The sequence below is a fragment of the Pinus tabuliformis genome, chromosome 9 (assembly GCF_031772625.1).
Source record: "Pinus tabuliformis cultivar Carrire ecotype Pingquan chromosome 9, CPIR1, whole genome shotgun sequence".
Lineage (NCBI taxonomy): Eukaryota > Viridiplantae > Streptophyta > Pinopsida > Pinales > Pinaceae > Pinus > Pinus tabuliformis.
Genome location: NC_142307.1, coordinates 195,499,041 through 195,526,144, shown reverse-complemented (window position 1 = coordinate 195,526,144; position 27,104 = coordinate 195,499,041). Strand labels below are relative to the sequence as shown.

Here is a 27,104-nt window from a genome sequence, read left to right as displayed (position 1 = left end):
CACAGTCCCTAACAACCCAACAAACTAGCCCAGAATTGCTCCTATTTTCTGTGGCTGTCCTCCAAGTATATGCTGCCCTTCATGCTGCTCTTTTAAAGTAGTTTCAGCCCAAAACAAGTGACTGTCTCCCTAAAAGTACTGCGGCACCCATACAACACCCTAACTAGGGCTGCGACATCCTCTTGGGAGGACTGTCACCCTCCAAAGAGTCTCCAAACAGCCTCGCTGGCCCTGCCTTGGCTGCAGCCTACAAGAACAGGGCTGCGGCTCTTCCACCAGCAATTCTGACCTTGAAACAGACCCCTGAAACAGCTCATATACCCTCGCTGTTCCTTCATTCTATTGCTGGGGCTAGGGCACTGAAAAGTTATCCAACGAGTCCAACTCCTCCTCAATGAGCTGCTCTCCTTGAGTTTGCGTTGCACAAGATGGATGAGGAATAGTCCTCCACTGCACCTCTATATATATACATAAAGAGGGCTCCATGAATTGATGAAAATACATGTCCCTTGGACGAATTCATTTAAAGCCTACATGACTTGACTGTCCATTAATTAATTGTCAACTTCAAAAATTCGTATCTTCGTTTCTAGAGCTCCGATTTGAGTGATCTTTGGAGCGTTGGAATCGGCACACCAAGCTCTATCACCTCAATTTTTCTCATGCTCAAATTCATCATCGTTTGGGCCCAAATCCCGATGGGTGGAAAACCCCTACCTTGGGTTCCAAGCCCTCAAGTGACCCTTGTGGTGCTTTGCCCTCCAAACCCCAAACCCTAGGGCTTGGAGTACCTCCCAAGCTACACAAATCAACATCTGAGTCCGAGTTTTAAAACTATGGTATGAGGGCATTGACTCCATGATAGAAAAGATAAGGGTGGTTACAAATGCCAAGGCGAAACAAGATGACCACCCGATTCCACCTTTTGGCCTATGAAGTGAGTCCAAAATATTGTTCTGCAGAGTTGCTAAGTGATTAAGAGAGAACTGCAGCAAACAAAGACCCAAAAGTGTCACAAGGATTCATGAAAGCTTTTAGAAAGGTATTTTTAGATCCTGATATTGGGATTCAGATTCGTTCAGAGTTTGCTCATTTTGTGGGACCCAGAGGGTTTGGCTGCAGATTATGATTCTATGCCAGAGAAGACCAGATTATGTCCAATTGATTGGTGGAACTACTATAGTGGGGAACTTCCACATATTCAAAAATTAGCCATCAGGATCTTGTCATAGGTTGCTAGTTCCTCTTCAACAGAAAGGAATTGGAGTACATATGGCTTCATCCATTCGGTGAAGCGAAACAGATAGGGCTCCAAGAAGGCTGAGGGACTAGTGTATGTCATTTGAACCTTCGCCTTCGATCACACAAGAGTGGCGAATACAAATTTGGGCCCACCAAATTATGGGATGTGGAAGCAAAGTTGCCTGACTTGGATATGACATCGAATGCCATGTCTCATATGACTGTTTGATGAAGAGGCACCAATAGTTGGATCTTTAAGTGGACATGGCGGTAATGCTTCCACTCCTCGAGAGGACGTGGATCTTAATTACATGGATGAAGACATATTTGATGATATGTAAATGTAATTTATGATGATGTTTTAAACTTTTGAACAATGAACATTGAATACCATAATATGTCATATGATAGTAGACTGCCAGTCATAGTTCATTTTGTACTTTGTACTATGTAGTGTGCATTATTAATTTTGGTGATGATGTTGATGATTGAAATTTGAAACAGAAATTTGATGATATGTTGAAAGTTATAATAATCATTGATGATGATGACAATGTTTATGCTGAATTGATGATGATGATTATGTATTTTTAAATATAGAATATAGATTCTAAAGACTAAAAGATGAATGGTAATATGAAACTTTTATTTTGTCTTATATATATATATATATATATATATATGCCGTTTACTTGCTGTATCGTATCTGGATTTTTTGAAAATTTATCGTATCCGTTTCAAACCCTGTTCCTGTATCCGGTTCAGTTTAACTTAGCAATGTTGTCTTTTGGAGAGTACATGGCCTTGGTTCCACAGTGCTGGGCACTCTAGATCAAAATGAATCATCTCTGCTGACATTCGACGCTGAGGATAAAACCTCTTGATAGTATATAGTTGCTTGAGTGGACCTGATGGATAGTGATCTCTGTGGCACAAGTCTGATGCTGAGGTCTCCTAAGAGCAAGGTGCTTGTTGGTGATGTGGGACAAAGTCCATTGTTTAACATATTCACGAGCAATAGGGTCAAGCAGTAAAGATTTTGACTGATGCTTATTGGCAGAGCGTTGAGCTACACTGAAAGAAAGAAATAATGAGCTTGGCAGTTTTGTAGTTTGGATAGGCTATGTATGCAAAATCTCCCATCTGTGGATCATTGCCTTACAGTGGAATGCATTTTTGGTTGGCACGGTGAAAAGAAATGACAACGGAACCCTCTAAGACATGGAATAGCTAGAGGAATCTCCCCTGAAGCTTGTAGTAAATAGGACAACCGAAAACAAAATGCTTTGCCTAATCGATCTCTTAGAGATGGCATAGCTTCCAAATCCTCTTAGACTGTGGATTTGGTTTTTGGTCTCGACCCATGGAAATCAAACAATGTTTCCTTTTGGCTTATATGGCTTTAGCTTTTCATTAGATGTTTTTCCCGCTCATTTTATTCTTCCAAAACTGACCATTTGGCCTTTTCTATTTGTTTTCTGCCTGGTGTCAGCAGGTCTGAACAGGAGTCTAGTTTGTGAGTATGAGGGGCTTTCAGCTTAGTTTGGCTCTCATTGCCCAGCTGGCAAGTTTCAGATGAGTTTTGGGTGATTTCTCATCTTGGGAATAACTCATTAAAACTTTCATGAGTCTCACAACTATGATATTTAGAAGAGAAAGATCACTTAAATATGGAAGTAACACATATTTAACAGCCCTTATAAAATCTGTTGGATTGTGTAACAATGTTCATAGTTGATGTGGAATGGGCAATTTCTTGATTGTGTTTCGTTTGCTTCTGTGTTTAGCATTTAAAGGTGTCACAGTGAAAAATATGAGTTTTATGTTGATTGTTATCCATGTGGTCCTTAAGTTTTGCACTCTAGAAATGGTTTGTGCCTAGAAGGATTTGATCCCTCTTTCTTTCGTGTTATCTGATTTTCTTCAAGGTTTTGTGGGCTTCAAATTTTTTTGCTTTGTTCGTAGGATCATTAATATAAGAACTCTCTAATGTTTTGAAATTTGTTTACTCTGTTTACAAATTGTAAACCTACGAGTAGATATCCCTTGTTTCAGTTGATTGACTATATTTCTATTTTATTTGGTAATGCAGATTGGAATGTCTTCATTGCTCGATTTTGAATATAGTTTGATTCTGCCTATAAGATTTGTATCTTGGTGCTTGAAAGCTCATGTTTGGATAATGTTTGTCATGAATTCTGATTGGTGGCTTTTTTCAACCTTGAATATGTTTATTAAGAGATATCTAGTGACTATTTTAGATATGTACCAATGCTCGTGTACCTTGTTTGGCACGTTTGAACCTTTTGAAAAACGAATATTTAATGGGCTATATTTTGCACATTCCAATGAGAAATAAAATAAAATCTGACGAAGTTAAATATTTACTGTGTTGACAGTCTTTCCTGGGGGCCAAAGGATAGCTTGTACAGGTTGCAGTAGGTCAAAGTTCTATGAAATTATCTTGGCTAAGCAAGTGAGGTGCCAGTGGCATTAGTTACAACTTTGCAACAGATTATATTAATTCATGCCCATATATTGGGTATAAAGCTTTAATAGCTTCTGAAGGTGATGCTTTTTGGAAGTTCCTTCTAGGGGCAAATTTATATTGATCATTAAATGTGCAAAGAAAAGCATACAAGCTATAAAAAGCTCTGGAGATTTTAGAATGATTGCATACAAGTTCATAAAGTGTTGTGCATTTTTTTATGTACATTAGTAACAGGAGTGTGTTAATGTTCTCGCTTATATTTCAACCATGTTGGCATTGGTCAATATTGTACTGCTACATCATACATGACTTTATTGTAAGGTACTGTTTTGAGCAGTGTGGCAGAGAATCATGAACTGATTTCTCTGATTAGTTGTTTCCAGTGTCAATGCACTATTTTGGAGAAGGTTTCTGTATGAGGCATTGTATAAGCATTTGTGCAAGTTGTGATAGTGACTAGTAAATTTAGTGCTTCTGAACAACCACAGGCATTGCATGGGAGAAACTGCTATTTTACGCTTATCTGGCATTGGGATTGCTATGGATGAATTCTGTGTTTTGTGTAATGTTGCTTGGAGAGTTGGAGAGGTTGATTTGGGTCTCTGCGACTTCCATTCAAGCTGCCAAATATTATTCATCTTCCAAGATAGTTAGCATTTGGCTTTGCTGTTCTTGCTGTACTGGCTTCTGTAATGTTAGAAAGTCTTACAGGGTTTGAAATTTGTTCATCTTGTAGCGGTTAAGTGATTCGAGTTTTTGTAGTTTTTGGGATTTGATGATAACTTTTCTTATTACATTTCTAGTGTATTGTTAAACTCTGCCATTGTGAGCTGGCACAGGGGCTAAGAAAGCAGCACTTCCACTGCTGCTGACAAGGCAGTTTACTTTCTATTGATTTTTTTTGTTTTTCCGCTGTAGTACCAAGTTTCATGAGAAAAAGGCATTAAGACGTTGACTTTTTGAATTGACCAATTCATTCAAGTTTTTACATTAATTTCGTGCCATAGCTTAAGACCACACCTGAGAGAGGAGATTAAGGAGAAAAGAGAATTTCAGAGAGAGATATGCAGAGATGGTCAAATAAAGGAGCAATGACAGGAGAAATCAAGGCGATAAATTAGATATTGGTATATTACTCATTGCATAATAGAATTTTAAGGCAGTAGGTTCGGTGATTGACTTTCTCCAATATGTGAAGAATTATTTTACAAGTTATGCGAAGTTATATTAGCAAAATAGTTAGGAGATATATCCTACTCACTAAGTAGTTTCTGATGACTATTTCTCAAATCATGGGAAGCTGCGCATTGCTTTGAATTTACCTGTTCTAGACATATCTGTAATATAGACTCTCTAGTGTTCTCATTTTCGATTTATCTACTTCAGAATTTACCAATGCTTGAAATGTATGATCCTGGATATGCTTGTGCAGTGCCTAGGATATGCCACCACCTTCTGGATACAGGTACTACTCCAATACTCTCTGGATCTGGATAAGGGGTATCTTTACAAGGATATGGCATATCCAAATCTGGATACAACCATGGCACAATGAGGATACATGCTGGATATGTATTACACATATCTGGACCTCTATCCCTAAAAAACCATGTAAGGCAAACATAACAGAACACTACTGGAATCCTAAAAATATCTATACCTTAAACATTGCATTCAAGCCCTATTCGTGGATCGTCTTATTTTTTATCTTTTGGTGGTTGTTTGGAATGTAATATCTAACACTTCTCCCTCACCATATATATTGTTCTGGTGAATTCATATCTCCCTTTCCCTCTCTATATATAGCGTGTGAGGGAGAAGCTCCTACATTCTCCCTTTCCCTATATATAGAGAATAAAGGGACTTCTCCTCCTTTTTATATAGAGGGAGAAGGAGAATTAAAGGACTCCTCCCTCTTCCTCTCTATATATGTTCTTCCTCACTATTTCTATATATGGTGACTCTCACTCTCCTACCTAAATACATGTAGGGGGGAGGGACAAGTATTAGACATGCATTCCATAATTGGACATTACATTCCAAGGAAACATTTATCGAAGCATAGTGTATGCATATAAAGTGGGAGTGGGAGAAGTATTAGACATTACATTATGAACAAACATTCACCAAAACATAAGAATAAAAAGAGGATCCACGAGTAGGGTTTGAATCCAAAGCTTAGGATTTTTGAGTTTTTAGAATTACAGTGATGATATCTATCTATTAATCTACATATTCGAACTATATACACTGCCATTCCCAAACTCGCTTTTCGTTAAACTATACCCATTTTCAGAAACTTTCCTGTTTCAAGATATCTGTGTTTTAATAGGATAAAAATGGATACACTCAGACCAATGAGCTGCTTCTTTGCTTTAACTGATTGTATGGATTTCTGTGTAAGAACATCTGATCAAGATATCATATCCAGCATTCATTTTCCAGAGAGTGATTGATGTGATTGAAATAACGGGATCCGCCTATCTATCACCTCAAAGATTGGAATGCAATTCAAATACAAGATATTAATGACGTTGAGCTTTATACTTTGAATCTAATATATAGAGTCTAGATAGTAGCGTGCACTTATTTTGAATGTTCACATTTCATGTCTTAAGGTTAATAATAATGAATTTTTTTATTTTTATTTTTGACATTATTTCCAAATCCATAAATGTCATTGTCAATTACTTTCTTATATATATATATATAGATAGATAGATTGCCTGCAGAAAATATTTAGTATCCTTTTATTGAAAAAAAAGATACAGCCATGACTGTTTCTCCAAAGTCTGTGAATGCACTTCTCATTACAAAAGAAGGATACAAACTTTTGCCTTAGATGATTTACAGAGGTTTATGATCAACTTATCCAACTTAACAAATCAATAAGAAAGTTCTTCACTGCACAAGAGTCAAGCCAGGATCCCGAAGTGGGCATCATTGCCTACCTCCCCAGGAAAAGTCACGTACAACCTCAGCACTCAAGACAGGGATTGATCCTTGATGATCTCATCTCCATTGATCAGTTCTGGTGATGTCAGCAGTCCATCCTGCAACCCACAAGTGGTCTTGGTGGTCTGATCCGTGTCTTGGTTATTCATTCATAATGTGAGCTCAAACCTGATTTCTTTGAAGGACGTTGTCAGCCTACGGGCATAGAAAATAGCAGATTTGAGATATATATTATATCTGGAGAAAACCCATCGAACCAGCCATACCTATTTTGGATCAACGTATATAACGATGTTGTCATTGCAGCTCTAGTGCTAACTTCGACTGTAGCATCATATTGCTTTGGGAAATGATAGAAGAGAAATGTAATTGAAGTCTGCATGATTTGAGGATAAAAATGATCCCTGCTCCAGACTAACTACATGAAGATTGCCACTTAGGAATCTCGGACTGTGGTTGACATTGGTACTTCTAGGTTAGGTTCCACTACTATTCTTTCTCTCGTGGCTTTGGAGTGTGAAATGCTAGCATACTGCCGATATTCCCCATCTGTCGGGTTTGCATTTCGTCTTAGGAATATCTCCTTCATTAGATAGAGCAGTAGATGATCCTGAAATTCTAAGATTCGAAAGGCAGCCAAAATTCAAGGTTTGACTCATCCAAACCGCACTTCTCTAGGAGGGCATCCCGAAAACCATTTGCTCACTGATTCTACGTTGAAAACCTTTGCATGGATCACTAAACCTTTTAGTTTCAATGCATCTTCAAGAAACAGAACCTACATCATGTACTCATTTCAATCCAAGCTTCCCTTTCCAACTGGATTGAAAGGCCATTCCCGACACGCTAGCGTAATTCCTCACTGAAGGGAAAGTTGGCACCACTGATTTTCATATGATCAAAAGACCTCGTATTCATGGAAGGGTCCTCAATCTAATTCATGCTATTCGTGGGCTAGATATATTTTTCATTAAATGTTTTTTGGCATAGACCAAGACTTGGAAATTAATTTTGCATCCCCTTTGGCTTCGAACGCCTCGGAGAAGAACAGAATTTTAGGATCTCAACTACTTAGGGATTTTGGTGTTGAGTATCTCCCAATTTTTTTTAGAGTAACAAGAACCTGCCACCAACCTGCCACCAATTGGGAGACATATATGGCATTTTGAGGGGTATTTTATAATTTTATTAGTGGACTACTGTCATTTCTCCAACTTATCACGTGCTTCAGTAAAAACACCATAGGTATTCAACAGTAGTACTCCCAAAATGGAGGGATCATAAAATGAAGAATTTGTCTAAGGATATTTTCTTGGAAGGGGACCAAGAGGCAATGGATCGAGGATCTACTTTATTGATTTCCAATTTTTTGTAAAAGGTCAAGAAGTACATAGAATGCATTCGAAGACTTTCATTTCCTTTACAATACCATTTCTAGGTCGTTCACAAATTAAATATGGAAAATATAAATGCCTTTAGAGACCTCGACCTTCATCATATTCCTAACTCGCTTCTCATAAAAATTATAAGGACTTATTTTAGTGAACAGTGGGAATAGTAGGGGATAATGGACATTCATGTTAGAGTCTACTTGTTGGCTCAAGGAGTCTCAACACAAATATTGATTGCGATATTAAGTCTATCAGTGAAATAAGACTTGTCAATTCAGGAATTATTGGGACAACAAACTCTATTCTTTCTTTCAATTCGTGCTCGCATGAAATAATGTTAAAATTCAATATATTAACTCATCTCGAGTTAGAAAATGCAAAGCTTTACAACACATCTGAAGCAGGGCTTAACACGTCTCCCAAATACTAGCAAGGGTGCGACATGCTAATCACTAACAAACCATACCATTTCATTAGTTAAGCAAAGCATGTTACTCAGTGTTCCACCAAGGTTTTGGGACGAGGGGGCGCGGGAGCGAGGGGGTGCGGGAGCGGCCTATGCAAAAGCTACCTACCATTTTTTAGGAAACGTGGGGGAGCGTCAGGGTCTTAAAAATTTATAAATATAAAATATAATTTATTAATTGAGTCCACTATGACAAAATTTGCCAATTTGGTTTGAATTGAAACGCTGCAAAGCATAGCGTAGGCCTGTTCATGGTGAGATATGCATTAAACTGTTCATGGTGAGATATGTATTAGACGCTGTTCATATATCAAACGTTGTTCATATATTAAACGATGTTCATGAGGCTGTTCATGATGTGATATGTATACAAACGATGTTCATATATTAGACGTTATTCACATGTCAAACGCTGTTCATGTCATATGAATATGGAACCACGTTAGTGCAATATGGAGTCCATACATGGCATATACTCTGGGAATATATACATTGAATATATATGCTGGGCATTCATATAATACACCACGCAGTCATACACAGTCATGAGGATATCCACGTTGCTGATCAGGATGAGCCACACAATAGATCCATTGACATGATACAGCCGTAGGCATATATGGCAGCCACGCAGATCCGTTGTCATATAGCCGCAGTAAGGAAAGAAATTTAAAACACAGTCACGAAGGGAAATTACACGCAGATCAAGGAAACTTCTACGCAGTCTAAGAGACATGTAACTTACAGCCAAAAGAAGAACTGTTCACGCTGAAACATGATAGGTGTGGTAGCCGCAGTCAAAGTTATAAACTCAGGTACAAGGTCCCACATTAATGGCACGTAGCTGTAGATGACAACGTGGTAAATCCAAGGCTGTCGATAACAGTCTTGACATCTGATCTCGGTGGTTCTTCTGTAGCAATTTAAGCATGTTGGACAACATAATATAACAGTGATTAGAAGATGAAAATCTCGGACGAAGGGACTGTGTTATACACAACAGTCCTGGGATATCTCGGTAAAATCTCAGTGCCAGTACAAACATCTTGTATAGCAAGGAAACGCCCCCTCAGGGAAGGGAAACGCCCCCCTGGCACATCCCCCTGAGTTTCCTCATTTTTGGGAGCGTGGGGAAACGTCCCCTTCTAGTCCCCAAGTCCCCGGAGCGCGGGGGAGCGAGGAAACTAGACCCCTAGGGGGGGGGCGAGTCCCCATGGAACACTGATGTTACTAAACTCAACAAACACACACTTAGAGCTTGACAACTAGTGAGCATTATAGCAACTAATGTACCTTGAGTGTCATTCTCAAAATGAGAATTCTTGACAACTAATGAGCATTATAGCAACTAATGAGCATTATAGCAACTAATGTACCCTAGATGTCATTCTCAAAATGAGAATTAGTAGTGTTGGAAAACACTTAGAGGGGGTGAATCAATATTCTTTAGTAATTAGCACATTTAAATCTTTCAGAGCATAAACACAAAATTTTAAGCAAAAGTAACAAAAAAGTGTTTAAAAAAATTAAAAACAACTTTAAAAAAATGGTCAAAATAACAAAATAGAAATAAAGTTAAAGCAAAATTTAAAATAAACAAAAATTAGATTAAAAAAAAGAAATGAAAGAAACAATTTAAAAATATTAGATCTAAGACTTTTGTTATCCATAATGTAGAAGAAAGTCTTTCGGATTAATCAAATCAAATCTAAAAGTTTTTCTTTTAATTTAAAAATATTAAAAAATTATTGAAAAAAGTCAACCAATACATAAATAAATAAATAAAACAATATAAATAAGTTAAATCAATATTTAAAAAAGGAATTTTTTTTTATAAAAATTATAAAAAAACCAATCATAATTAAAAAAAAATGCTACTTTAAAAGAACAAAAAATGAAATTTTATTAATAAATAATAATAAAAAAAATGAAAGCCCAAGGGTTGGTTCAATTGTTCGAGTTCTTGTTGTTAAGTACCTCACCAATTGAGTGGTCACAAGGTCAATTCTCCTCGACGCTTTTGGGGTTGGGCCTAGTTAGTCTGACCAATGAGATGTGATTTCTTCGTTACTAGTTGATCTGCCCAGATTTTCTCTTGGTGAAAAAATAATAATAAAAAAACGAAACATTTTTTATTTTTTTAACAAAACAAATAAGGCAAAATAACAGAATTTAATTTAAAAAATGAAAGAAAAACATATTTCATAAGAAAATATATTAAAAAAATAAAAAATAACAATGAAAAAATATAAAAACTTTTAAAATATATATTAAAATAAAAATAATAAAAAAATAATCGAAATGCAAATTTAAAAAAAAATAATAAAAATAAAACTATTAAAATAAATACATTAAAACATAAGCGCCACTGGGGAGGGGGTTCAATTCTCGGAAACTACACCACCCATAACGAGGATCAAGCCCCCAGCCTAGCGCGACGTTAAAGGGTCGCCGCCAGGGTAGTGGGTATGACTGTCGCTCCTGTTGCTCTGACAACGATCCTTTGACAACATGGTCATGGTAGGCAACCCCCTCCTTTAATTTTTTTTTTCTTAATTTTTAATTTCTTGCGAGAAGTCCTAACGATCTCGACAAGCAACTAAGAATCCTCCATGATCGCTCCAATATAAGTATGACTGTTAATACTAACAAGACTAAAGTCATGATAATTAAATCCAAAAAGATAAACTATGATAATTTAATTTATGATAACAATTACTCTTTCTTCATACAAATATTTATGTATTGACATTCACCATTAGCTCAACTGGGATTATAGTATTGAGAAAATGATTATAAGACGCTGGAAAGCTTACTATGAGGTTGAAAACAATTGTAAGTCGACTGATCTTTGGCTTTGGAGTTAAAAAAAGGTCCTCTTTGAGACTCTCCTCACCCTTATTAATTTATATAGATGTGAGGTGTGGGATTGCAATATATCTATAGAATCATGGAGAAAGATTGAAATGATCCAAAAGCAATTTTGAACTTATAACCTCAAGATTAAAAGTAATATTTCCTATTATATTCTCTTGATTGAAGCTAGCCTTTCCCCATTTGAAGCATAGCTATGTGTAGGTATATGATGCATAAGAAGAAGTTGTACAACATAGAAGCCAAGAGGCTCCCCAAGGTTGCTTCTAACTCTATTCAAAACCCCCACCTTCGGCTCAAGCGAGGTTGGCATAAGGATGCCAAGTCCTGGCTCGACCATTGGGGGATAGAGGAGGAGATCATCCTAGAGAATAAGTATAATTTAAAAAACACCATAACTTCCTAATTTAAGTATAAGTTGTCAAGTGATAATGAGTTAGAGGGGAAAATGAAGCTAAGGTATTATAGGGAGGTGATCTACCTTGCCTTTGTTAACTAGAATTATTTTTTTGTCTGGATCAGTGCTAAGAAGAAAATGAACATTGCAAAGATAAGAACTAATTCGCATTGCTTCGAAGTGAAATTAGACGTTGGTATATTCCCAAAACACCCTGGTACAAAAGAATATGCCTCCTCTACAATGTCTAAGAGGGTTGAAGATGAAAAACACTTTTTCTTAGATTTCTCGGTCCTTACTCACATTCGTTCTCCTTTTCAAAACATTTTTCACACTACCAACCTTCTTGATTTATTAAGTCAACAAAACTACAATGACCTCATACCGCTTCTCTCCCTTCTTTTTGATTGCATAAATAAAATATTAAAAGAGTCTCAATTAATCGCTTCTTTCTTAAGGTTTGATAGACGATAATGGTCTTAGTGGACATTAATCATTCATGTGTCGATGTTTGAATAACAACTCGACCCCAATATGTGTCAATTTGATAGTTAATTTTTTAGTTTTCGTTACAATGAATCAAGTTCACCTCCACTATGTATTAATTTGATGGTTTATTTTTAAATTTTCATTGCAATGGGTAAAACATGTTTTCACTGTGTCAATTTGATGGTTGTTTTTTAAAGTTTTTGTTGCAATGTCCCAAGTTCTCTTAGGCTAAGATTTTAAAAGAGCTATATTTTTAGCATTTGGTAAAATGACTCTTTGATTTAGGTATTTATTTTTAAGAATTTTTAGTCATGATATTTGATCTCGATATGTTGGAAATATCATGATATTTGTTTTTAATTTCATGGTTGAAAAATGTTGAAATTTTAAGATTTTTCAAAGTCGTGATGTTTTATTTTTAACGCCATGGTTGACAAATGCCAAACTTTTAAGGTTTTTCAGAGTCATGATATTTATCTTTAATGCCATCGTTGAAATTTTTAGGTTTTTTGGAGTCGTCATATTTGATCTTTAACATATTATTGAAAACTATTGGAATTTTAATGATTTTTAGAGTCATGATATTTTTTTGAAAATTTTAATGCCATTGCTAAAAATTGTTGGAATTTTAATGCCTCCCACCCCCTACCCCTGACAAAAAAATTGTTGGAATTTTAATGCCTCCCACCCCTACCCCTGACAAAAAAAAGGTTGATGCAACGTCAACACTTTTCAATTTCAAGGTGCTTTTTCATGCTTATTGAACAAAGCTTTTAGTTTTTAATGTCGTTCTTTAAAAAAATGAAATTTTAACCCCTTAAAAAGGTGTTGATACAACATCATGTTGCATCAACATTTTTCATTACATGGTGTTTTTTCATGTTTTTTGCACAAAAAAATGGGGTTTTACTGCCATTTTTAAAAAATATTGAAATTTACTTCTGGAAAAAAAGAAAAAATGTCTTCAAACATCGACAATTCGTTTTTGGGCTGCATTTTCATTTTTTTTGGATTGAGTTCTCATTTTGAGGTTATATTTCTCATTAAGTCGGTAACTTTGTTTTTAAGAAACCATAAAAAAAGTATAAATAAAGAGCCAAAGGAGAGGCTCATATCACAAGTGAAGAAGGATCTTCATTTGTAGAGGAAGGGGGTTAAGGAGCCCTAGCTGTAGCCAAGGAAGGCAACCCTTGAAGGAGCCGCGACTAAGTTAGGAGGCCAAGGAGGAGGTCTGATCAACATGTCTCCTCATCAAGCAGTGTGAAGACAAAAAGGGAGATCTAGGAAGAGGTGATCGAGGTCTGGTTCTATTGGGGAAATGAAACCACAACTAAAAGAGATGGATCTCTTGATTTGTTAAGGCTGAAGTAGGTAGCTGTGAACCAAGAAGGTTGTTGGTGAAGTTGTCATTGATGGAAAAGGGTATTGAAGGTATGCTTGTTTAAGGTATGCTAGTATGCATCTGGCTTGGTTAGTGCTTGTCAGAGGTATGTTGTGATGTGAATGTTTGCTTAGATGTTGTTATGTATTGCTTACATGTGTTGTGATGTTAAGGGCTACATTGTTGAGCTAGTAATGTTGATAGAGGTATGTACTAGGAGTATGTTGTTTCCTTTCTAGTAGTAGACTAAAAAAGAGCAGGTTGGAGCTTGTTGAAGAGGGAGTAGGAGCGTCCCAGAAAATAGTAGTTTGTAGAAATAAATTGAGGTAGGAACCTCTTGTAAATAGAACCATGCATAAAACTTAATGTAAAAGAGGAAGTAGGAGCTTCCCAACAAATTATAGCTTGTAAAATAGCAGAGAGGTTGAAGCCTAAAAAATTTGATGTAATAGAAGAAGTAGGAGCTTGCCTTTGCATCACATTAACAACAAAGTCACGATTTTTCCGTTTATGGGTTTCCACTTATATCTAGTGTCCACAGGTGTTGCTTTTATGTATGTCTCTAATGCTATGATTTAAATGATGTCTACATATTAAATTTTCTATTAATATGATGTTTTGCTGGACATCTAACATTTCAGATAAATATTGAAAAGAAAATTAAACAGAATATGATGTCCATGAATGTGCCATACTATTTCTACCCCCCCAAAATATAATAAAGTTTCCAACAATTGGTATCAGAGTAGGTTCTTTCCATATCAACTTAACCACTAGAAGGAAGACCTAGTTGAATCATGGATTATCAAAGTGTACTTGTACTCAGTGATACAAACTTTCAAGAATGGAGAGAGAAGGTAAAAGATAAATTAATAACTTATGCACCTTATGTTTGGAAGTTAGTATGTGACGAATATAGTAAAGATTCCCCCTCAATGCAATTACAACAATGGAATGCTCAGGCTAAATGTGTAATTTGTTGGGTGTGGAGCCTGATTATCTTCTTTATTTAGAGGTATTGTCGCATTGGATCCCATTTCGTAATGTGGCGGCAACACTGCCCGTTTATGTGTGCCCCCAGGGGGGGCGACGATGATTATTTAGAGCCCCCTCTGGCAGGGATTGGGGGCAGCACCCCCGAAGCTAAAAATAGATGTAAAATTACCTTGTAAAATGTTGTAATTTCGTAGTCAATTTGGGCCGTTCATTAGGCGGAAATCTGACTGTAGAAGTTATGTTTAATTTAGGGTTTTTTGCTCTAGAAGACAACCATCGTTATGTATGAGGGAATTGCATTGCATCTATGTAAATATGTATTTTGAGCAAGGAAGAGAGAGGAGATTGAGAGCGAATAGGAAATTACAACGGATCTACTGTAGGTTGTATCTTTTTATTTTGCTGGATAATATGAAAGGAAGGACTAGATGTTTCTCCGTGGACGTAGCCCAAATTGTGTGAACCACATATATTTTTCATTGCTTTGTAATATATAATTTTCTAACATAATTTACAACAATATTCACAATCTAGATCTTTAGATGAAAATAGATCTCAAATTTGCAAAAGAAATATGGAATAGGTTGCAACTCATGCTTGAAGGAGAATGTAGTAATAACAATGTAGAAGAAGAAGAAAAAGAAGGCCTCTTAGAAAGAATTTGTTTAGTTGAATGAGACCTATTCTACTAGTGTGAAAGTACTTTATTTTCTTGAGGAGAAGAAGGATTAAAACCAGGGTAATCCTAACTCGGTTGAAATAGAAAGACTTACAAATGAAAACAAAGATCAAAATAAATTGCCCAAATATGTGATGAGAAAAAGTGTGAGTACAAGGAATAAATCATTAGCTTGAGGACACAATTAGAAGAAGTGAGGAGAGTTGAAAAGGTGATCGAATGTCAACTAAAGGAAAGATAAGAACAATGTGAAAGGTTAGAGTTTGAGAGAATTTCTGCAAGAAATGAGTTGGACAAAAAGAATAGACAATATGAAACGTTAAAGGAGGAGGTCCTCTTTATGAGAAAGGAGTCAAACAAGAGAAATATCTCAAAGTTAGTCGCATAAGATAATAGAAAATCTCCAAAAATGCATGTAGGAGAAGGTACCAGTGGCATGATTAGTAAAGAAGCAAAGAAGAACAAGCAATAGAACCATCAACAAAAGAATGAATCAAAGAAAGTGTCCTTTATAAGAAGGCCATTAACTCCCAAATATGAGTTGAGATAATATGAAAGGTTTCAAAGGAGATCCATTGCTCCCTTGAAAGATGTCAATTGCGTCTCTTGCCATAACCTTAGGCATGTAGGAACTAACTATAAGAGTAGTCAAACCAAGGACTATCAACAAAAGATGCAACATATAAGGAATTTTCCTCTAGCAAGTAATCAAAGGAAATCGTTTCCTACAAGAAGACCATCAGTCTTTAGGTACACAAATTCTTTCTGTGGATACTGTTAATCATGAAATGCTTTTGGACATAAATTTGTTGATTTTAAACACTATTTAGATAATGGTAGAAATGGCACAAGAAGACATAAACACTTTCCTTCATTTCTTGGACACATGGTTTTATGTATGTGACAACCTTGGCCACATGGCCAAAGGCTACAAGCTTCCTGGTTCCTTAAAGAAAAATAGATAGAATATGAAGGAGACTGCTCAACGTGAATCATACAATAAGTCAAAAGCAAATGCACATAATAGAAGGAAACCCACCAAAGTCTGGGAAAGGAAAAAATAGTAGCCGATAAATTCAATGAACAATTGAATTCAGCGTGATCCATGGGGGAGATGCTCAAGGAAGCAAAGTAGAATCCAATTAGTGTTTTCATGAGAGTATCAATCATAAAGAGTGAAGTACCTCAGGGGGAGAGAAACCCCAAGAGTGTTTCTTGAAGACATGAAAAACCAATAGAAGTGATTTAGAGGTTGTGCAGCTTATGAGTATGATGTTGTTAAGTACCTATAATACTAGTGTATCCTCCTTATGGTTATTGTTAGTGTAGCCCCTTTATTCTTATTGTTAGTGTGGCCCCCTTTGTTATTGTTGTGCCCATGTAGGCTCCATATTGTTATTGTTGTGCTCCATAGGAGCCCACTATTTTTATTGTTGTGCGTTACATTATTATTGTTATGTAGGCTTTGATTATATTGTGACTCCTTAGAATCCTATATATACCAAGAAGGCTATGTCATTTGTATCATCCAAGAATTGTTAATTTATGTGGTGTAAATAAGGTTCCCCCCCTTGAAGAGGCTAATTTTCAAGTCGTAGATCTATCTTTTCTTCTATTCTCTGATATGGTTGCATAATATTTGGTAACAAAGCTTTGGATTTTAGAGTTTCACTGCTTCAAACAGGTCATCTTGGAATTTTTGCGATATATATATATATATATATATTATACGTGGCTTTAGAAGTTGAAATTTTGACCAAGTAGAGCGGAAATCTTGTTGAACATCTTGTAAAAATTTCAGATTTTGGTTTGCTATATTTTTTATATATGGTCCGAAGAAGGGTTTTTACATGCTTCAGAATTCAATCTTAAACAAATGATCGGGGAAAATCGCCATTAATTTATTTTCATGGCTTGAATTTGAATTCCATAAAAAGTGACTGAAATTGCGTGGAATTTAGTTTCTATGGTATTGATTTCAATGACGAAGGTTGAAAGCATGACACATGGAATCTTGTATAATTTTGCTCTACTGAACTAGTCCATAACCAAGTCATCGTGGGAGATTTGGCATAACTTTATCTTGAAGAATCCGATCTTGGCTTGACTTGTGGTGTTGGAAAGGGCTACCACATGATGAAATTTCAAATCTTGGGAGGCTGAAATTAAAGATATACAATAGTTTCAATATCAAGCTCCAAAAAGAAAGAGAAAAAGGTGTGTTTTGTTTTTTAAATTTGCATAAGTTTTGTTTGAAAAATCAGTGTGAAGTAATTCAAAGTGCATAGTAAAGAATAGATATAATTATTTGGTTCTAATATGCCTTGAAACAAAAAACTGAATACTCCCAGTAAGCAACCAGAAAGCTCTACTATGACACATGAAGAAGAGGATTGCAACATGATATATCAAAATTATGAGACCAAGTGCAACAAATTTCGCTCTCACAATGAGTAACGAAAAGTGAATTGGAAGTGATTATGAATGTTAAGATGGATGGTTTAGAATAAAAAATAAAAGTAGATGTGGAAGGTTTGAAGGATGGTTAAAGAGAAGATATGGAAGGTTTGACAAAGTTGCTACAAGAAATTCTTTCTAATGGCGACAAGGTATTCCATGAAACTCACGATGAGAACAAAATAATGTTAATCATGGTTTTAGAGACTTTAACTTTGGGTTCAAGGCCAACCACATTTCAAATATCGATATGGGGATGTTTGATGACAAGGATCTGGTAACATGGATGCTACATATATAGAGCAATATTTTGATCTACATGATGTGAAACACACATAAAAGGAATGCATTGCATCTCTATATATAGAACCTAATCAGTTTGTATGGTACCGATGGATTTGTTCTTTTAAACCACTTGTCACTTAGTGAATTTTTATGGAGGAAATGATAGAACATTACAAGGATACAAAAGCAACACCTTCTTTATCTAATTGATAAATCTCAAACAAAAAGGTTCAATGGCGGATCACATTGAGGATTTCCAAAAAATGAATACCAAGGTAACTAGTATTCCAGAGGAGCATATGATTGATGTCTTCATAGGGAATTTAAAGGATAACGTCCAACATGACGTTTTCATTTTGGAACTAATTCATTGGAGATGACATTCAGGGTGGAAATAAAAGTTGAAAACAAAATTATGGCAACAAGGAAGTCTACCACTCACAACTATAAAGATAGAAGTGTCGCTGCTCCTAGCCTCCCAAAACCTACAATGTTGACACTGCAACAACTGAAGGAAAAAAAAGCAAAAGGGCCTTGTTACAGTTGTGATACCAAATACACTAAAGTTCATAAGTGTGTTGAGAAGAAATTAGTTTACATGGATTGTGAAGAGGAGGAATAAAAGGAACAAGAAACATCAAGAGAAGAGGATATACACCAAGAACCAACCCTAAAGAAAGAAGAAATGAGTCTGATCGTATATTGTAATGAATTGGTGGGAATTACCACTCCTTAAACTCTCAATATAGAATGATATATCGAGAATACAAATATAATAATGACGATTGATTCAGGTAGTACCCATAATTTTATTCATTGTAATATAGCCAAGGAATTGAATCGCTTTCTATATCTCGCACCAAAGTGTCAAGTGATGGTTGAAAATGGAGGAACTATAAATTTCTATGGAAAGTGCCATAATATCAAGCTAACCATAGGGAAATATGTATTGAATAGTCCAATGCTTTCTATTTCAATGGGTGGTGATGATGTTGTACTAGGAGTCCAATGGTTACAAGATAAATTTCTGATTCTTGTCATTGATGAATTATTGGATGAATTACATGGAGAAATTTACTTCAACAAGATGGATCTTCATTCATGATATCATCAAATTAGAATGAAGACTGAAGACATTCTGAAAACAACATTCAGAGCTCATGAAGGTCATCATGAATTTTTGGTCATGCCTTTTGGATTTACTAATGCAACTTTCACATTTCAAGGTTTGATGAGTTCCATTTTCAAACCATTATTTAGAAAATTTGTGTTATTTTTTTTGGATGATATGCTAATCTACGACACGTCTTGGAAGGATCATGTTCAACATGTTGATAAGGTGCTCAAACTAATTGAGGAGAAATAATTATATGCAAAAACCTCCGAATGATTCTTTGGAGTACATGAGGTGGAATGTTTGGGTCATATTGTTTCTCATGAGGGTGTTAAGGTAGTTCCTAACAAAATTAAAACTATTGAGGAATGAGAAATCCCCACAACCTTAAAGCATATTCGAGGATTTCTCGGGTTGATAGGGTATTGTCACAAGTTTGTTAAGAATTATGGGAGAATAGTAGCACTTCTAACAACATTACTACAGGAAGATGCATTTTCTTGGATTCCAAAAGAAACTAAGGCCTTTGAACGTCTTAAAGAGGAGATGTGCCAAGCACCGATATTAGCTACACTAGATTTCACAGAAACCTTTATTCTGGAATTTGATGCCTCATAAAATGAAATTGGTGTTGTTTAATGCAAGAAGGAAGACCCATTGCTTTAGAAAGTCATCTAATCAAGGGGAAGTATTTACACAAATCGATTTATGAGAAGGAAATGTTGGCAATACTACATGCACTAAAGCAATGACGACCTTAGCTAATGGGAAGACACTTCAAGGTAAAAGTAGATCATGATAGTCTTAAATACTTTTTCGAACAAAGATTAGGTTTAGAAGATAAGAAAAAATGGGTCAAAAAGATGTTGGGTTATGACTTTGAGATCATCTACAAAAAAGGGAAGCAAAATGTTGTTGAAGATGCACTCTCAAGAAAAGATGAGGATGTGGAAGCATTGCTCCGTTCCATTTCTATTATCCAACTTGATTATATATCTGAAGCAAGGGATGAATGGAAGAATGGTGAGGAGGTGTGGACACTCATTCAAAAGTTGCAATAATACCCCAATACATATGATACATTTATCTGGAAAAGTGATTCATTATGGTACAAAGATCGCTTATATCTATGTAAGAATTCCTAACTCAAACAAAATATTCTTTAGGAAGCACACCTCCCCCTTACAAGGGCACTCAAGATTTTTAAAAACCTCCCACATGGCCAAGAAGTAATTTTTTTGGGATGGCCTTAAATCGGATATTAGAAGTTTGTGGCAGAATGTTGGTTTTCCAACAAAATAAAGTTGAGACAATTAAGACCCCAGGTATGTTACAACCTTTAGCCATTCCAAGTTAGCATTAGGAGGAGGTCTCAATGGATTTTATCACAGGGTTACCCAAGTTCGAAGGAAAGAGTGTTATCATGGTGGTAGTTGATAAACTTACCAAGTATGCACACTTTTCTGCATTATCTCATCTTTTTAAAGCCAGTACAATTGCCACTGCATTTATGGAAACAATTCAAAATCTACATAGAAACCCAAAGATCATTAAGTGATAGAGATACCATTTTCACTGGAAAATTTTGGACGAAATTATTTTCTTGGCTTGGTACTCAATTAGTTCATATCTCATCTTTTCATCCTCAATCTGATGGGAAAACTGTGATAGTGAACAAATGTTTGGAATGGTATATTAATTTCTTTGTATCTAATAAAAAAACACAATGGGTCAAGTGGATACCACCTCTCGCTGAATGGTGGTATAACACTTCCATACTGCAGCAAAAATGCCCCCATTTATGGAACTTTATGGATATCATCCACCGTCCATCACATAATATTTAAGAGAAAATTATAAGGTTCAAGTAGTGGAAGATCACATTGAACATCAACAAGAAGTTCTCCAACTCTTAAACGATAGCCTATTGAGTTTAGGTATGTTCTATGCTTAGAGCAATTTATTTCAATTTTCACATTTAGCTCAATATATTTTCCAGATTAGCAATTACATCAGCATTAAAGTAAACTGCAGATAGAACATAAACATAAATCACAGAAGACAAGCTAAGACAAGAGGACATAGGATGTGGCGCTAGCCATGGACAAACCCCACAATGTGGGGAAACCCTTGATCAATTCTTCTTTTATGTTCTTCAAAGTTCAGCAGAGAAAGTGAGAGAGATAGTACATTTATAATAAAAGTCAACACTTTGACTTTTGATATCTGCAGAGATCAGTTGAAGACATTGCTTCAACTGATTCTCTAAGGTGACTTCTTCACCTATCATAGTGCTGCATCTCGTCCATTTGCTGCACCTTACCGTGTAGCACCATCTTGCTACATTATGCATCATCATGCTGCGCATGATCACTATGCTGCCCATACATCATGCTGTCCATGCATCATGCTCCCCATGATCTCATCTATCATGCTACCCATGATCATTATGCTGACCTTGCTAATGTGCCCATAATGCTACTGTTCTACCTTCTCGTTACTTCATCACGCTGCAACAATATAATTTTGTTGTTTTATTACACAGTCATATGCGTATCAGCCTTAACTGCTTGCTATGGCTTGTAGCCTAGCAAAGCAACTAGGCTATAGTTCCACGCAATCCCATTATTGAGTCAGGGCTGCGTACTTCACACAACATATTGGTATTCAATGCTGTGTTTGGCTGAAGCTATTCCACTGCGGCTTCATCTATGCCAAGAGCCCAGAACGTATGATAATGCTGTGTTTGATTTGCCAACGTATATGATGATATATATATGCCATGACCTGTGCATAAGTGTATTGAGTATTAGTGTCGTGACTAGCGTATTAGCTCCTCATTATATATATCAATGACAGCGTATATGTGACTCTATTAACAACGTATATATATATATATATATATATATATATATATATATATATATATATATATATATATATATATATCCATTACCTGCGAATATATATATCTTGCTGCGTTGTATTATTGCCTATGTATATATATATATATATATATATATATATATATATATTGCTGCGTTGTATGTATGCGTATATATATATATATATATATCTCCATTTATGAGTCTTCATGAAACTGCGTGACTGGAGTTTCTATGCCCTGATCTATGCCGCCTGATCCATATACAATACAGGATGCTGAGAGTATCAACAATTTGCTGCGTCCTTCATGAAGCCATGACTGCACCTAAAACTATGGTGCAGTGAATACCCTACTGCGGATTTGACTGCAGCTACCCTTGATGACTGCGGCTCCCTTTATATTACTGCGACTATCCTTTATGATTTGAACAACGTATTAGTACCTGCGTTTAGGGCTGTAGTTCATCACAGCGTATAGAGTATAGTAAGATCTCCCTTATTCTTCTTGCTGCGTATAGACTTCTTCATGACCGATGCTTCTGCGTTTTAGATCAGGGCATCATTTGTATATAGGCCAGTGTATTCTCTTGTTCTCTCCTTCTCCAAAAACCCAAGACGTGGAGAGGAGATCACCTCAAGAATACATGTGTAAAATGACTTCAAGTCCTCACCAATTTATACTAAAACGTGGATGATGAATAGACACGTCTGTTGGGCTTCTGAGCCTACTTAAGTTGCTAGTCTGCTTGATAATAATTCCATAATCAAAATAAATTCATATCTCCATAAATACTTATCGGAATCAGATGATCTTTAGATCAATCCTACACCTCTCGATGAGAGGGATCCAATAAAAATATCAGCTGCCATAAATAAGATGACCCACATGGAGTTTGGCCCTAGTTGCCAATTTTAACTAAGGCATAATCAAATGAGACAACATGCATATCAACATCACAGTGAAAGAAGTTTTGATGTAGGTGACTGGGTATTTTTACAGCTACAACCATACAAACAAATGTCCCTCAAGAAAGATAAGAAGAGTAATAAATTATCGCCCAAGTACTATGGTCCTTAGAATGTGTTGCAAAAGATTGGTACTATGGCATACTAATTGGAGTTGCCTGCATCTTCTTGAGTACACTCAGTTTTCATGTTTCATGCTTAAAGAATTTTATCAATGAAAACTCCCAGTGCAAACAATATTGTCATAATTTGATGAAGAAGGAAAAACCATATTTGAGTCTAAACGAGTCACGTAAACAAGAACCGAAAAGATACGAAATCGATCAATTTCAAAGTAAGGGGAATAACTTACTCGCTGAATGATCCACATGGGAACATGAGAATTTTATAAAAAAGCATCTAGAACTACTCAAGCATTGAGGACAACCCTTTTTTTGAAGGAGAAGGGCATGTTAGGTCCTTATAATACTAGTGTAACCTCCTTATTTTTATTGTTAGTGTAGCCCCTTATTGTTATTGTTGTGCCCATGTAGCCCCCATATTGTTTTTGTTGTGCCCCATAGAAGCCCACTATTGTTATTTTTGTGCACTTACATTATTATTGTTATGTAGGTTCTGATTATATTGCAACCCGTTAGACTCCTATATATATCAAAGAGGTATTTTAATTAGTATCATCTAATAATTGTTCATTTATGTGATGTAAAGGAGGTTACCCGCTTGAAGATGTTAATTTTCAAGTCATTGATCTATCTTTTCTAATATTTTCTAATCTAGTTTCATAACAAACGTCTTGCTGAATTGAATTCCAGCACAAGGAATAGAATTATATAAATACTAAAGATGTTGCTAAATATCATTAAACTTGCAAATATAACATGGTCCTAATAGAATTTCAAGGTCACGAGTGTCTTGATGTCAAACCTCAAGGGAGAGTACCTAAGAATTGGAAATGATGATCATGAGGTAAGGGATTGTGTACAGGGTCTAGAATACTTAATTTGCAAAAACGTAGGCCTGGAATGTCTTGAGATTGTTATGCAAAGAAGTAAGAAAATGAAATAGAGTTAATGTCAAAGTGTTTGAAGGAAAGAGTGGTGTTGAAGAAATCCATATCTAAAGAGAGAAGCTCAAAGGAATATAAAGCATCACCTACACAATATATTCAACAAGAAAGTTAGAGTGTCACTAAAAGAAGGAAAGGTCAAAAATCTTCATACTGCAACGTAAAAAACTATAAAGTCTGGGCCAAATTCTTCATGTAGAGAACCATCAATGTGGTTCGACACTCAAAATGCCCTCATTTGATACAAGAGATTTGTGTAAAAAAATGTATAATAAACTTACAACAAGGATATATCATTACATATTCACAAGAAAAGATATATTATTGGAAGAAAAGATAGCTAAGGATCCATCATGATGATGGCAGAGAAATTACAACACAATGTGAAAAGTTCAGGGAAACAATGTTGAAGAATATAAGGCAATTAGAGTTAAAGAGATTCTTCTAGTCATGATAACTATTTGTGAGGTGTTTTTAACTTTTTCATCTTAGCACAATATTCACTTGTTATTATTAGAGTGTGTCTTCTTAGTTCATCAAATAGATACCAAATCAAAAGAGACGAGAACACAAGATATTGTCTTTTTTCCAGGGCCAAAACCTCTCATTCTTTGAGAGGAAAATCCACACAAAATTCTTCTTATAGAGATTCCAATTGACGAATACCAAGACCATGAGCCTTGACCTATTTAGCCACTCCAAGACCAAGACACCAATCCTCTTCTTTGTCACTATTGAGATCATCATCATTGCTACAACATTGAGGCCATCTCTACTACACCATTGAGATCTTGATTGCTATCACATCCTTGCTGCACTGAGATCATTGCTACAATGAGATATTCATTAGAAAACCATCGAGACCATGATTGAAACTATACAAGGATCATGAATGTGTCTAGAAGGCATGCCAAGACTGAATGATCATAGAGATCCTCTTCATCATAAATGCACTAAGATTGTGAGACGGTGATCACTAACACTGTGACTGCGTATAATATATACGCCGAGACAATGAGTGTTACCGAGATCCTTCTAACATGTATGCGGAGACTATGAATGTGTCTTTAGTATGTCAATACCTTCATCATTAAGATTTCACTACGGACAATGATCACCAAGACTGTACCAAGGTATCTGCATACTGCACCATAGATAGATTTCCAAAGTTTCATCATTGTGGCATCCAAGATTGTCTTCCCTCTTGTAATGTAGATTTTAGACCTATACCCATCCGAGGAATTCAGAGAATCTGAGTTTCTGTGCCTCTGTTTGCATAGACCTAGATGGGTATATACAGTGGTTTATCCTCCATATTTAGCTGACATGAACCAATGAAGAGATGTGTCATCTTATTTGAACTAACATGAATGCATTTTGTTCATTTTGCAAGCCGAACTTTTCAAGAGGATTGTGCTTGTCTTTGGAGGGATGTTATACATTTTTATAGACTTGTATACATTACACATAGGCTCAATAAGAGCTTCTTCATACATGACATTTACTCTTTGACTTATTAATAAATCCTGAGGCTCTCAATGGGAGCCACTAACAAATAAAATTCTTGCTCATGAAACCCACGCAGTAAGACATACAAAAATAATTTTATTTCTTTCATTTCATTGTTTACAAAGATCATGTCATTATGAAGACCGAACCTAGTTACACTTTCTTCAACACTCACTCTTAACTAGGGAGGTATTCATAATGGTACTTGGTCATTCTCAATCTAAATAATTTCTCATAAGAAGAATCATATTGGTAATACCATCTCTATATCATCATATCAACCAACATTGTCACAGTGCAAGGTCTTGAATAGTAGCTCCATCTATCCACGAGACCATGAGCTACAATGTTAGTGAGACCAATGATTATAGACACCTTCATCATTGTCTCTCAAGGTACATACCCACCCGGTTGTTCACTGAGTATGACCTTCTAGGACTATTCTTATCTTGGGTTCCTAGCCCTCAAATAATATCGGTCCTCTTGCCTACTCTTATCTTGGACTCCCTACACATCCTCAAAGAGAATCGAATGCCAAATGATACCCAATCCTCCATTATTTCTTCTCAAATGAAGACAAGAATGTTGTGTCTATATCTCCCTATCAACTAGGGAAGATACATCCATCATGTGTCTACATTTTCTTCATGGCCTTCACTAAGACTTATGGCTGTTAGTCCTGGCCTAGTGGATGACACATGAAATAGAAAAACACAATTGTCACTCCTTTTTAATCAGGGGTGACCCAATCCAAGCTCCCTCTTGATCAAGGACTTGTCATAGCTCCCTCTTAACAAGAGACTCTCCTTTTTCATCAACAAATTCTTCTTCGTGGGTCCTTCAATTTCTTGATCAACTTCTTTCCTTGATGTCATGAAATTCAATTGAGCTTCTTCCTTGTAGGACATCAACCATCAATCACCTTCCTTCCTAGTTTGTTATGTCATTCCTTTCTTCATGGAAAGTGGTATTCTTGATACATATCTGGAACCTTCTTCATATGACTACTTCTTTCTCATCATGCTTATTCCATCCACCACATGAATACTAGTTGTACTTGTAATTACAACTCTTGTTCGAGTAGCCCTGCATGAAATCATCCAGATATTATTCAAGAAATCAAAACATAATATTAAATAAAATCATACCTTACTAGATGGATCTTCATCATGAAATATTCCTGTAGGTATCAATATCCTACATAGATGTTGACACATCTCCCAATGATATCCATTGTCGAGGGTCTTCACCATCAGAGTCTTCATATCTTTCCAAGATATTTCCTAGTCAAGTCTTCTTGGTCTTTTGGATGTTGATAGCCTTCATCAGGGTTTCATATTGATCTCTTCCTTCCTCACAAATTCCATTCACAGTAGTTTTTAATCAAAGTTTCTTAATTGTATTCAACCACATATTATGTTGATTTCATCTAGTGTGACTTATGCCTTCCTGCATCCTTT

At 35.9% G+C, this 27,104-nt stretch overlaps 1 protein-coding gene across 3 annotated transcripts in view; it reads left to right on the top strand.

Moving 5' to 3' along the window:
* The window catches only part of LOC149147811 (serine/threonine-protein phosphatase PP1), a 68,589-nt gene extending 64,374 nt beyond the window's left edge, over positions 1–4,215 (top strand). For all 3 annotated transcript variants that reach the window (XR_016263706.1, XM_089445801.1, XM_089445800.1), the window contains one exon: positions 3,642–4,215. Coding sequence is in view for 1 of the 3 variants with exons in the window: in XM_089445800.1 (XP_089301926.1) it covers positions 3,642–3,665 (24 nt within the window). In the remaining 2 variants the exon portion in view is untranslated. The remainder of the gene's footprint in view (positions 1–3,641) is intronic.
* Positions 4,216–27,104: the final 22,889 nt, after the last annotated feature.